The following is a 14,852-nucleotide window of genomic DNA, read 5'->3' as shown; positions in this document are numbered from 1 at the left end:
TGGGTTATGCAGCAAAACTATTTTGTCATCGAGCATAAAGTCTGACAAAATTTGTGTTATTTTGATTTGATAAAAATCCAAGTCAGAGGCAGTTTAGAATTCTGAGTGATGTGATTTTTGAAGAAGCCACTCTTCATGTCAAGGGACTTAAGAGGGGGTGCAAGGTATGCACAGGTGATGGTGATCATTTGTGGAAGAAGAGCATTGACATCTAGGGCATTAGGAAAGGCTTCCAGGAGTAGGTAGCCTAAGAGCCGAACCATGAAGGAAGCTAAGATATTCTAAGAGGAGTTGAGGAGGGAGTGTGTATTCCAGGAGGGGGATCCAGCCTATGCAAAGGCACATTGGTAGGAGATGCAGGGCCAAGTTCACGTTGTGGTAGCAGTAATTAGAATGGGCTGGTGGTAACATAGAGTGTAGGAAAGTCAGTAGCATATAATAAGCCCCAGGTGGAGCCAGATTGTGGAGGGCTTTAAATACTGAGCTGAGGAATTTGCCTTTTGTCCTAAAGTCAGTAGAGAGCCAATGAAGTTTCTTGACCAAGGGAGTGCCATAGATTTGCCCCTTAGGAAATTTATTTTGGTGACTTTGTATAGGATAGATCAAAGAATGGAGAAACTAGAAGTCAAGAATCCCTCTCGTCCAACTTTATGTGAATTCCCTGAATCCCCAGGGCTACCAATGGCAATGTCTGTTACTATTGACCCACTATCTACAACGCTATCAGGCCATGGGATATATTGTAATTTGTAGGTTTACTTAGGATTCCTGCCTCAGGTATTTGAGAAAGTACTTGAGGTAGGACTGTGTAATGCAGATTTCCCAGAGCTGCTGAAACCTTTACAGACTAGTGACTTAAAACAAACAATCGCTCAGTGTAATGTACCCTTCTTGAGTTTGGGGACTGCTTGTTCTGTGATTGAGAATCGCCAGCATTTTGTTGGTGTTTGGTCGTTTCAGTTATGTCCAACTCTGCTTGACCCCATCTGGGTTTTCTCAGCAAAGATACTAGTCATTTGCCATTTCCTTTTCCAGCTCATTTTACAGATGAGAAAACTGAGGCAACAGGTTTAAATGACTTGCCCAGGATCACACAGCTAGTAAGTGTCTTGTGACCCAGATCTGAAGTCAGGAAGATGAGTCTTCTCTGACTCCAGGCCCTGCACTGTATCCATCCTACCACCTAGCTGCCCCAGCCAGCATTTAGCACAATGCTATGTAACTATAATAGCCAAGCTTGGCCACAGGGAGAAGTTGATAAAAATGTATCCCCTTTCTTTCTTTGCAGACATAGAGGACAGCCCATATTCCGCTAGACACAGTCAATGAGGTAGCTGCTTTGGCTCAGTCACCTATTTGCTCTTTCTTTTTCCATCTTGCTACTAGGGATTGGATGGGCAGGGTAGAGAGGAATGTATTCATCAAGCATTTATTAAGTGTCTACCATCTGGGCTCCAGTGGAGAAAGTGAGGCTGGTGACTTTACACAGCCCTCCCTCACTTAAATCCAATTCACTCCTGTGTCATAGCATCACCTCCTTGATGTGATGGTCTTCTTTGAGAGTGAAGGACAAACAAGTGTCTACTCTGCCTAATGTAGAACGTGGGGCTTTAGCCGAGCCTTGAAGGAAGTGTGGGAAGACCAGAGACATAGATGAAGAAAGAGAGAGTTCCAAGAATGGAGGAGAGACAGAGAATATGCCCAGAGTTAAGATATGGATTATAGCATATTCACACATATGAGCTTTTAGTAATAATACCAAAGCAATATAATCAACTTTCCTCTTATACTACTGTACAACTATAGCCTAATGCTAGCCATTGGTTAATTTTGTCTGAATCACTGAGAATCCTGATGTAAAGTAGACCCAAAGCCCAGTGGTTTTGCTGGATACATATACGTTATAAAGAATCTAGGAAGTGGAAGAAAAAGATATTTCCCCCCAGCTGTAGTTGTTGCAGGGTTTTTTTAATCATTGTTTTAGTTTTTAAAATTTTTTAACATTTTATTTTATTCTGAACTTAAGAAGTAAAAAAGCATTTCTGTAACATATTAGAATAGAGAAAAAGATGATTGCACGTGAAATTGCAAAAATTGTACATGAAACTACTATGTTCAACTTGCTATTCCTTTTAAATATATAATAGTTATCATGTAACTTTCTTTTTTTCCCTTTTTTCTTCCCTCCCCCCAGCCATTAGAGACAAATGTGTATGCATGTGTGTGTAGAGATATATAGATACACACACACACATATATATATATATACATATATATATGTATACACATATACACACATATATATTCATACACACATGTAAAATTGTTGTATACGTACTTATATTTATTAGTTCTTTCTCTGGATACAGATAGCATCTTCCTTCATATGTCCTTTGTAGTTAATTTTGGTACTTATAATAGTCAAAATGACTTAGTCACTCCAAGGTGTTCTTAAAACAATATTACTGTCACTGCATTCAAAGTTCTTTTAGTTCTGCTCATTTCTCTCTTCACTATTTCATGCAAGTCTTTCCATATTTTTCCAAGATCATCAAGCTCATCATTTTTTATAGCACAGTACTATTCCATCACGATCATATACTACTTGTTCAGTCATCCCCCAACTGATGGGCAGCCCCACAATTTCCAGTTCTTTGCCACCACAAAGAGAGCTGCTATCAATATGTAAGAGCATATAGGTTCTTTTCCTTTTTCCCTAATCACCTTAGAAAACAGACCTAGTGGTCTATTTAAATTTGCATTTCTCTAATCAATAATGATTTAGAGAATTTTTATATAATGATAAATTGTTCTGATTTCTTCACTGGAAAATTGCCTGTTCATATCCTTTGATCATTTATCAATTGGGCAATGACTCATGTTCTTATAGATTTGCAAACTTATACACATACATATATATTTATCTAAGAAACTGTCTAAATTTGTTCTCCAATTTTCTGCTCTCCTTCTGATCTTGGCTTTATTTAATTTGACATAATTGAAATTATTCATTTTATACCCCATACCACTCTATCTCTTGTCTATTCACAAATTGTTCACCTGTGCATAAATCGCATAGGTTAATGTTCCATGTTCTTCCAATTTTCTTGTAATCTCTCTCTTTATATCCAGGTCATGTATGTATTTTGGTCTTATCTTGGTAAATGGTATCCCAATTTCTTCCAGACTGCTTTCCAGTTTTCCCAACAATTTTACCAAATAATGAATTCTTATCCCCAAGATTTAAGTCTTGTCTTACGCAAGTCAAATACAAGGTTACTATATGTATTTGCTGCTGTAATGTGTATGTCTGCTCTGTTCCACTGATCTGCCTTTCTATTTCTTACCTAGTACCAGATAGTTTTGATAATTGCTGGTTTATAATATAGTTTAAGATCTGTACTGTTAAGGCTCCTTCATTTACAGTTTTCATTAGTTCTTTTAGTTTTGTTTTTTTTTTAAATTTTTGTCCTTCCAAGTGAATTGTTATTTTTTTCCCTAATTCAGTAAGATAATTTTGGCAGCTTAATTGGGATGGCATTGAATATGTAAATTAGTTTATATAAAATTGTCATTTTTATTATATTGGCTCTGCCTACCCATGAACAATTAATATTTCTCCAATTATTTAAATCTGATTTTATTTGTATAAAATGTTCTTTTAATGATTTCATTCATATAGTTCTAGGTTCTAGCTTTAATTTTATCTTTTCTCCTCTGACCCTGTCAATTCACCTATATAAAAGATAAAAACGGGATTTGGAGCTAGGAATCTTGGGGACCAAAGAGAGTTTCTCTGGGAAGGCAGTTGTTAAGAGGGAAGATTGATTAGGATTTGTTATAATCTAGACTTAATTTTCATTACACTGTGAAAAGTTCATAAACTAAACCATCCTTGTGAAATTTGGGGGTGCATTCAATCAGGGCCCACCTTCAGGTTCTTCCTATTGTTCTTGATTTTGATATCAATAATTTCATCAGAAACACATACTTTTGCAAAGCTAGGTAAACCTACCCACTGGCCTGAGCTTGGTCATGTAGCTAGAAATTTCAGGTGGTATGACCCAAGTGGCTTACAAAGTCCATGAGTGCTAGCTACTGGTGGCGGGAAGATTGTTTGCTAGAAATCTCAAGCATGCCACCCCCTTGGCTGGCAGCCAGTGGAGTTAAGGAGTACAGTTTATGGACTCCCTGTTCTCTTTACAAATAGGACTATTCATCCAATGGAAATGACCAAGCTGTGGTTGAGATCTGTATCACTCGCATCACAACAGCCATCAGGGAGACTGAGTCCATTGAGAAGCATGGCAAGGCCCTCGTGGCTCTCTGGGAATCCTGCTTGGAGCACAATCTCAGACCTTCAGGAAAAGACGAGGATACACCCCATGCAAAAATTGCTTCTGATATCATGAGTTGTATTTTGCAGGTGAGTTGCCTTCTCACTGTATAGTTCAATCAATCAATCAATATCAACCAATAAGCATGTATTAAGCACCTACTATGTGCCAGGCACTGTGCTAAACTCTAGGGATTGCAGTCCCTGCCCTCAGGGAGCTTATAGTAGTTCATTCTTCATGACTCTTGCTACTTAGAAAAATGCCCTTCTCTTGGTTCTTCACACACAGCTCTTCATCTTCCATCTGTTTGCCTTCGCTCTGGCTCTCTGTCATACCCACAATGCACCACTTTCCACAAAAAACCTTTCCGGATCCTCCCAACTCTCTGTGCCTTTCCTTCCTCCCTAGCTATCCTGTATCTACCCATTGTGTATATAGGGTGTCCTAAAAGCCTTAGGGCAATTTTGGTTTTCGTTTGTTTGTTTTGTTTTGTTTTGTTTTGAGCTTTCATAGCTTAAAATAATTTTGGCCACGTGAAAGGCACAGCTAAGTTGTAATAGCTTAAAACTATCCTAAGACTTTTGGGATATACTGCAGTATACATTAGATTTATTTTGTACGTACTTTGATGTTTGTATTTTGTCTTCTCTGATAGAAAAGAAGTTCCCTGAGTGTAGGGACTGTTTGATTTTTTGTTGTTGTTGTCTTTTAATCCCTAGTGCTTGGTACATAGTAAATGATTTTAAAATGCTTGTTGATTCAGGAAGATGTGCATTGGAATTTTCTTCAGCTTGCTTTTCAGAAGACTCAATTTTCACTGGCTTGGATGTTGTAAGAAGGCCCCTTCATGCCTCTGATAGTTAAGCGAGCCCTGACAGAAAATAGCTGTTAGTACTTTGCCTTGATACTTTCAAAGACTATAATTTCATTACTAAGAGTACTCTTTCAGTGGGTGAATGCAGGTCTCTGCCACTCTCACCTTACATGGGTATCAACTACATTTTACTATACATTCATCTCATCACATTTGAGTGTTGCCCAAGGATAACTCCCCTCCTTACCATAAGACCATATATTTCAAACTGGAATGGGCCTCTGGGGATGCCTTGTCCAGCTTGCTCATTTTATGGAGGAGGAAACTGAGATTCAAAACGTGTAAGTGACTTGCTCAAGGTCACACAGATGGCAGGCAGGATTTGAAGCTAGATCCTCTGACATAAAATCCAGTAGACTTCGATTATTTGAACATCTATCTCAGACACACAAAGCCAAATCAATGTACATGACTGACTAAGGAACAGAAAGTGGTTGAGTAGGGGAAAAATCCACTGGATTTATACTGAGTCCTTGAATTTCATTTGTGGTTATGTTATTTACTATTTGTGTGCATTTTCAGCTGAAAAATGGAGATGAGACTAGATGATCATCGAGATCCCTTCTAGCTGTGAATAGCTCCATCCTGTTTTGTACAGAGTTCCATGCTAGGCATTGTGGGGCAGAACAGAGAAGAGAAACACATGGTCCCTGCCCCACAGGAGCTTATAATCTAGTTGGGGTGGTGATGATGTGTGCCTGAAAATCTACCAATATAAGACAATGTGCTTTGATGTAATAGTACCAGGTGAGGGGCTAAACAATATACAAGTGTAAAGCTAATATGAATAGAAAGGCCAAGGAGAGTTTCAGGAAGAAGGTGAAATTTGAGCTGGATTTGGAAAGATCAGAAAGGATTTGGCTGGAAGGGAAGGATGATAGGAAGCCATTTTAACTACATGACAGGTATGATTGATTGTGATACTCCCCCATGTGGATGATACCTCTCTTCTCTCTTGCTTTCTTGGACTGCATGAAGATCACCCCAGCTCCAGTGTCAGCTGGTCAGGGTACATTCCTATCCAACTTTTTTTCTTTGTTGACCCACTTTTGCTAAATTCTTAGTGGAAAACCAACTTCTGGCTTCCTGATATGTTTACCTACCCAGTTCTTAAGTTCTTCCTGTGAACGTTTCAACAATGACTCACATACCTTCCAACACACCTGTTCCTCCTTCAAGAACTGACAGATAAACAAAGCCCAGCATTTCACTTTAGTGAAAAGAAGGCTGCCGCTTTTGATAAGATACCAGTGAGTGGATATCCAGTTTTTATTAATTAGCATTAATTTATAGAGGCAGCATGGCACAATGGTTGGAGAGCTAGCCTCAAAACATGGAAAACAGGTTCACATCCTACCTTTGACACATACTGGCTGTGTGGCCCTGGCCAAGTCACTTTAATTTCTCAGATAGCTCTCTAAGACCATAAGTTGCAAAAAAGATGCCATCTGCATTGGTGGAGGCAATGTCCTTATATGAGATTTCCCTGTAACAAGAAAGCCATATATCCAGTCCTTCTTCCCTTTTAATTCCTATGGGCAGTTCTGCTTGATTTTGACTCCATTAACATCATGCCCTGCCCTGATATCTGTGCTTTCCAGCTTCTGTGTAGTGTCTTTCCCTATTAGATTGTAAGCTCCTCGAGGTCAGAGACTTTCTATTTCTTATTTGTAACCTCAACACTTAGTATGGTGACTGCCACATAATAAACAATAAATGTTTATTGACTAAAAATAATAAGTACAGAGCCCCCCATTACGAACATTAGGAAAAGGCTTAAAATCAAGACAAATCACCAGGGCTCCCCAGATGAACTTTGGTGGCCACTGTCCTAATTGAGTCCTGCAAGAAGAGACTGAGGTTACCTAGTTGTCTAAATCCTAAGAGGAGGCAAGATGTATAGGTGCCAATTTGAAAACGTCAGTGGGATGATGGATGACCTACAAGGTAATTTGAGAATTGCCTAGAAAACCTCTTAGTTCAATCCAATTCCATTCAACAATCATTTATCCAGTGCCTATGTGCCAGGCACTATGCTAAGTGCTGAGGGTACAAAGACAAAAATGAAACAGTCTCCAACCTCAAAGAGCTAATATTCCATTCAGAATTATCTTACCCATTGGCCTTTCAGGGTACCTGAAATCTACCATTAGAACTTAATTCAGTCTGGCATCTTGCACCTAAGAATCACAGTTAGTAGTGTGTGGTGGCAAGATTCAGTAGGATTAGGTTTGATTCCCAACTCCACCAATTATTGTTTGACTCTACCCAAGTCACTTACTACTTCTCATTCTTACTTACCTCATCTATAAATTGGGGATAATAATACAATAAACTTCACAGAGTTGTCTAACAGCACTTTTACTTTGTCTCAATGTGAGCAAAAACTTTGAGTAGATCCATGATTTCATCAATGTGGACAAAACATTGGGGGAGGCTCATCCAAGCAGTTTCACAACTTTGCCGCAGAGAATTGACCCAATATGGTAGAAGTTTTCTTCTAGGTTTTTTACCATTCCATGGATGCCATTTCTTGTGGGCAGGCTATTAGCAATCATCCTAACCTTGGGAATTTGTTTTGTATGAATGACTGACCCAGCATAAGCAAAGGGGGTTGTAGAAAAAGAGGTTTAGAGAAATGTAGAGTTGTCACATATGAGGTGAGCATTCATGTTGATGGTTCTGCTTTGGCTCTGATTCAACTGAGTTGAGTTCCAAGACCTTCCTTTTTCCTCTATGGTGATAACACTTAGATGGTGAGAAATGGAGAACCCACCAGGTCTGAGAAGGTGGGAATCTGCCTTGGTGAGTGTTTTTCGAAGAGTCAAGGGGGAAACTAGAGACCACATCTCCAACATAAAGCCTTCCATTAATGCACAAAACAAAGAAATACTTCTTTTTGGTTTCCTACACAGAAGGGGCTACTATCCATCAGCATCCTCTAACACCAAGAGGCTTATAATCCTGCCTGCTCTATAGCCTAGGCACTTCCCCTTGCAATTCTATGTATTTACCCAGGTCAGCTCCTTCCCTTGAAATGCATATCAGTCTGGCCCTAGAACACACACCAAGGCAGCACTGGGCTGTCCATCTGCCATCCCTTGCTTGCTGCAATGAAGTAAGTCATCTGTATCGTGCTATCAAGATGTGTCCCCCTACTTTTCTGAGCACAACCATCCTTAATGGTGTCCTGCTTCTTGAACATGAGTTGTTCTTAATTGTGTGAGGCTCCCTGCTCCCTCCATTGCCTGTTGCGTCATACACCATTTTGATTCTTCTGAGATTTTGCTGTTTGGGGATTCCCAAGTATTCCGGTGATGGCCGAAATTCCCCAAATGCAATTTGGTCTACTCTCTTCCTCCTATTTAAGGAGCTACTGAGTAGGAGGCTCCTCCAGAAAATAAACTGTAATTATTCTCATATCAAAAGTTAAATACTCCTGGGAAAGAGAGGGTACATTAAGCTATTAGCCATTAACATCTAAGTTTGACCTGGGCCCCTAGGACTAGAACACAGGACAGGAAAATATTTATGTAAGAGAGGTGTGATAGGGAGATATAGCCCTGCTGAGGAAGAAAGGACCAATGATTTACTTCAGTGTGGGACTACAATTAGAAGAGGGACAGGGTAAGGACACTGGGTGCCTAGCAGAGAAAAAGGAAGACTCCTCTGAGAAGTGCATAAAGAGATCAAAGACAAATTTTGCTGACTTTGCAGACTGGTCTGGGGCTGGCCCAGAGTTTGTGGTCATTTTGAAGATGATACGTACAAAGGCCCTTTGTAGGGGTAACATTTATATTTAGTTCTCCCTAAATTCTGATGAAGTTTTGGGTTTTGTTTTTTCTTTTTGTCTTGCCCTAAATACCAAGAAAGTGACTCTCTCCCACTTCTAATTTAGGTTGTTGTGGGAAAGGAGGTTGGGAATACTAGAAGAAGACTCATCGAAATGATTCATTCCTTTCAATTTTTCAATCAAATAAACCCACTGGTCAATTTTCAAGAGTGAAACACTCAGCATTTTCAGCTTGTTTCAGCAGGAGTGAGGGAAAGGCAACAATTTTCTTCCATAAACCATTATCAAACACAAAATGCCTAAGCAGGAGAAAGGTCAGATTCTCCTTCTCACATCCTTGACTGTTCTTCCAGGTTTCTTTCCTTTCCATTTTGGGAAGAGGGCTAGCTGGGGCAACGTCTATGACAAAAGCAATTCATTTTGATGGTGTGATCACCCACAACAACAACAAACAGCAACAGCAGTCACAACAACACAACAACGACATTTCTCTAGTGCTTACCATGTGCCCGGCACTACAATTATCATCTCCTCTGATCCTCATGACAACACTGGAAGTTAGGGGCTGCTATTATCCCCATTTTCACAGATGAGGAAACTGAGGAAAACAGAAGTATAATGACTTGCACAGTATCACACAGCTAAGAAGTGTCTGAGACCAGATTTAAACTCGGCTCTTCCCTATTCCAGGCCCAATGCTCTAGCCACTGGGTCACTTTGTTGCCACTTTCCTGTTCCTTCAGGAAACTTCTGCATGAGTCAGATTGTCAGTAAGCAATTATTAAGCTCTTACTATGTTCCAGGCACAGTATTAAGTTCTAAGATAGAAGGAAAGGCAAGTATCGTCACTTTTGAGAAACTGAGGAAATTCCCAGAATGTCAAAGACTTCTAGACCAGGTTCTTCTTGAGGCCCCTAGGAAAAGGCAAAAATAAGACTATGTCCCCTTACTTCACCTGAAGTAAGTAAGTTCAACCCTGGGAAGAGCTGAGAAGAACAGAAACACATGACCAATAAGTTGTATATTTGCTAAGATAAGAAGACTAGAATGAAACCCGATAAAGACCATGATTGGCATTTCATGAAAACCAAGATCAAGGTAATTACTTAAACTCATCTTACCATCAGTTTCAACCTCCTCCACCAAGCTTGTCCCCAGAGCTTTCTAAACAAGGCTACAAGTCAGATCATTCTCTTCCCAGTTCTTCACACACACCCCTTCTCTCTCTCTCTCTCTCTCTCTCTCTCTCTCTCTCTCTCTCTCTCTCTCTCTCTCTCTCTCTCTCTCTCCTCTCTCCCTCTCTCCTCTCTCCTCTCTCTCTCTCTCTCTCTCTCTCGGTCTCTTTCCTGCTCACTCCTCCACCACTGCAGCCTTAAAAGGTTGAAATGTTAAATATCTGATTATATTTGAATGTATTCAAACAGAGGGTAGATGAGAAATCCAGTAAAGTGGAAAAAGCACTGAACGTGGATTTAGAAGAATGGTCCTCCTTGTGACCTTGAATAAATCACTTGACCTCTGTTGTTTTTCAGTCACATCCAACGCTGTATCACCTCATGGACCATAACACGCCAGGCCCTCATATCCTCCACAGTCTCTTGAAGTCTGTCCAGTCTTATGTTCATTGTTTCCATGACCCTATCCATCCATCTCATCCTCTGCCATCCCTTTCTCCTTTTGCCTTCAATCTTTCCCAAAATCAGGGTCTTGTCCAATGAGTCCTATATTCTCAAGTATTTAAACTTCAGCTTAAGTCTTTGACCTTCCAGTAAATAGCCTGAATTAATACTGTAAGTGTTGACTTATTTGACCTCCTGACTGTCCAAGGGACTCTCGAAAGTCTTCTCCATCACTACAATTCAAGTGTTTATTCTGTGGTGCTCAGCTTTCCTTATAGCCCAATTGTTACAGTCATACATTGCTACTAGAAAAAAGCTATAGCTTTGACTACACAGACCTTAGTCAGCAAGGTGATGTTTCTGCTTTTTAGAATGCTGTCCAGATTTACCTTAAATTTCCTTCTAAGGAGTATCTTTTAATTTCATGGCTGTAGTTGCCATCTGTAAGGATCTTTAAGCCCAAGAATATAAATCTGACACTGCTTCCATTTCTTTTCCCTCTGTCTTCCAGGAAGTGATAGAACCAATTGTCAAGATCTTATTTTGGTTTTTTGTTAAGCTTCAAGCCAGCTTTTACACTCTCTTCTTTCACCTCATTGAGGCTTCTTAAATCTTTTTCACTTTCTGCCACTCATGCAGTCTCATCTGCATATCTGAGATCTTTGCTCTCTCCTGGCAACCTTAATTCCACTTTTTAATTCATCCAGCTTGGGATTTCACATGATGTACTCTGCATATGTTAAATGAGTAAATTAATAAAGTCTTGTTGTACCCCTTTTCCAGTCTCAAACTGATCAGTTCCACATTTGGTTCTGACTGTGGCTTCTTGGCCCACACACAGGTTCCTCAGTAGATAAGTCAGATGATCTGGTCCTCCCATCTCTTTGAGGACTTGCCGCATTTTGTTGTGATCCACACAACCAAAGGTTTTAGTGTAGTCAAAGAAACAAAAGTGTATGTTTTTCTGGAACTCCCTAGCTTTCTCCATAATCCAGCAAATGTTGGCAATTTGATCTCTAGTTTCTGTCTCTTCAAAAACCAGCCTGATCTGCTGGTAATTCTGAGTTCACATATTGCTGAAGCTTAGCTTGCAGAATCTTAAACATAACTTTGCTAGCACATGAAATGAGTTAAATTGTTCAGTAATTTAAACATTCCTTGGCATCTCCCTTCTTTAGGGTTGGGAGACAAACTAATCTTTTCCATTCCAGTGGCTACTGTTGAGTTTTCTAAATTTGCTGGCAAATTGGCTGCAGCACTTTAACAGAATCATATTTTAGAGTTTTAAATAGCTCATCTGGAATTCCATCACCTCCAGTAGCTTATCATTAGCAATGCTTCCTAAGGCTCGCTTGACTTCATTCTCCAGGATGTCTGGCTCTAAATAAGTAACCAAGCCATCATGGTTATTGGTGATGGTAAGATCTTTCTTGGATAGGTCTTTTGTATATTCTTGCCACCTCTTCTTTATCTCTTCTGCTGCTGGTAAGTCCCTATCATTTTTGTCTTTTATCATGCCCATTTTTGCATGAAACCTTCCCTTAATTTCTCTAATTTTCTTGAAGAAATCTCTTGTTTTTCCCATTCTATTGCTTTCAACTTCTTTGCATGGCCTTTTTAAGAAACCTTCTCTCTCCTTGCAATACGCTGGAATTCTGCGTTCAGTTGGGCATATCATTCCCATTCTCCTTTCCCTTTCACTTCTTTCCTCATTTATCTGTATAGCGTCATCAGTTGGTCATTTTGCTTTCTTTCTCTTCTTTTTCTTTGGAATTTGTGGTGTTGTTGCTGCCTTCTGTACAATATTGCAACCTCTGTCTGTAGTTCTTCAGGCATTCTATCTACCAGGTTTAGCCCCTTAAATCTACCCATTACCTCCATTTCACATCCATAAGGGATGTTATTTAGGTCATACTTAGACAGTTTGATGGTTTTCCCTACTTTCTTCAACTTACGTCTGAATTTTGCAATAAGAAGGTCATGATCTGAGCCACAGTCGACTCCAGGTCTTGTTTTAACTGGCTGCAAGAGCTTTTCCACTTGTGTCTGCAAAGTATATAATCCATGTGATTTCTATGTTGACCATCTGGTGATGTCCTTGTGTAGACTCACCTTTTGGGCTGTTAGATCAGCAAGTTATCTTGACAAAACTGCATTAGTCTCTGCCCTGCTTCATTCTGTACTTCAGGGCCAAACTTGCCTGTTATTCCAATTATCTTTTGATTTCTTACTTTAACATTCCAATCTCCTACAACGAATGCACCATCTTTTTAGTTATTATTTCCAGAAGATATTGTAGGTCTTCATAGAACTGATTGACTTTGGCCTCTTTGGCCAAAGTGATTGGAGCATGGACATGTAATATTGTGATATTGAATGGTTTGGCTTGGATTCAAACAGAAAAACAGTAGTAAGGTATAGTCTCAAAAATCACAGAATGACACCTGTTCAAATCCAAGGCATACCATTTTGCACTTGGCCTCTCTCTGAACTTCAAAATTTGAAGCACCTATATCCCGGAGGAATTTTGAGTAGGGCCCTCTAAACTGTAGAGCACTATAGGAGCACAAGCCATGAAATGTCCTGTTGTAGAGTAGATTCCAGCAGGGAAGGAATGATCAGATGAGATGATCTCCAAAATCCTAACACACTATGGATGATTCTATGGGATTGTAAAGAGCGTGGATGAGTGACAGTGGTCTGGTTCAGCAAATCTCCTACTACGAAAACAAAGAAGAATGTGTTGAGAGAATTGACTCTCAGTTCTCTCAACCAATGCCAGCTAACTTACAGAACTCATTTTCTCAAAGGTGGTGACAATTCAACACAGCATCTAGTTCAGGATAAATTTCTGGATAGCAGGAAAAATGACAGAATTTGCTGGAAAGAACATTTGGAATCGGAGGCCCCGGGTTCAAAGCCTGCCTTTATTACCCATGTGGCCTTGGAAAAGTCACCTAGCACAGTGGCTGGAACTCAGCGGGCATTGATTAAATATGTATTAACTTGGTTTGATTTAGCCTCTCTGGGCTTTCGTTCCCTCATCTGTAAAAGTTGGGGAGGTTATTGGCCTACATTAGACAATCTAATTATTAGAGGTCCTTTCTGTTTGTAAAACTTCAACAATACTATGGTTAGATGAAGGGCTTGCCTTTATGATGTGGAACAATCTTAACCCCTCTGGACCTGTTTCCTCATCTATGAAATTAGAAGACTGGACTAGATTGTTTGTTAGGTCCATTCCAACTCTAAATCTGTGATCTTTACATTGATTAACTCTGTGTATTTCCTCATCTCCCAGGTCACCTTTTGGGGAAAGTGGGAGGGAGGGCCTGATCCACAGATTTGATAAACAGATCCAGAAGAGCCACAGATTATCTGTACACCTTCAGGCAACAAGAAGGAAGCTCCCATTTCCCCTTCCCCCACCCATCTTCCCATCTGAAAATGTTTCCCCCTTTGTCAGCTAGGTGGTATAGTGGATAGAGTGCTAGGCCTGGAGTCAGGAAGACTCATCCTCCTGAGTTCAAATCTGGCCTCAAACACTTACTAGCCATGTGACCTTGGGTAAGTCACTTCACCCTCTTTGCCTCAGTTTCCTCATCTGTAAAATGAGCAGGAGAAGCAAATGGCAAATCACTCCAGTATCTTTGCCAAGAAAACCCCAAATGGGGTCACCAAGAGTCAGATGTGACTGGAAAACAACTGAACAACAACCTAATGAAAACCATACAAGGCTTCACATTCCAAGCTCCCAGGGATTCAGGATTGCTCACCTGAGGATCCTGGGACCATATTATGGGTATAACTGCTCTGGAGTTGGGGACTTGCCTTCTTAAATGAAATTATAGAAACAGAAATCCCTCAAAGTGGAGGTGTTGTAAACCTGGGATTTTATGGGCTCTTAACTGAGCAGGAGTGAATACAGCTGAGTGACACAGTCTCTTTGTAATGGGCTCCCAGTGTAGCAAGACAACTACACCCACAGTAAAAATAATCTTAAACACACTTATCTTTGCAGGAGTCTTTGGGGTCAGAGTGGTTTCTGGGATTGATGATCTGGAGACCGTAAACCAAACTAAAGTCTCCAGTGGATGTCTTTAATTGGACTGGTGGAGCAGAAACCTTCCATGCACAAAGCTGCACTCCTCTGCCCATCCCCACAAAGTTCATTCAGTGGAAACCTGCCTTCTTGATGTAAGAAGCCATTTTAAAAAGACTTTTCACTG

The 14,852-nt window shown here is 40.1% G+C and overlaps 1 protein-coding gene across 5 annotated transcripts in view; it reads left to right on the top strand.

Moving 5' to 3' along the window:
• Positions 1–14,852, top strand: part of VEPH1 (ventricular zone expressed PH domain containing 1) — a 209,542-nt gene that overhangs the window by 20,834 nt on the left and 173,856 nt on the right. For all 5 annotated transcript variants that reach the window (XM_020988883.2, XM_020988884.2, XM_078147637.1 and 2 more), the window contains exon 3: positions 4,211–4,426. In XM_020988883.2, coding sequence (XP_020844542.1) covers positions 4,211–4,426 — 216 coding nt within the window. The remainder of the gene's footprint in view (positions 1–4,210; positions 4,427–14,852) is intronic.

Source organism: Phascolarctos cinereus, unplaced genomic scaffold, assembly GCF_003287225.1.
Source record: "Phascolarctos cinereus isolate Bilbo 61053 unplaced genomic scaffold, phaCin_HiC Scaffold_7;HRSCAF=346, whole genome shotgun sequence".
NCBI classification, from domain to species: Eukaryota; Metazoa; Chordata; class Mammalia; order Diprotodontia; family Phascolarctidae; genus Phascolarctos; species Phascolarctos cinereus.
This window is presented reverse-complemented; position numbering and strand designations above follow the sequence as displayed.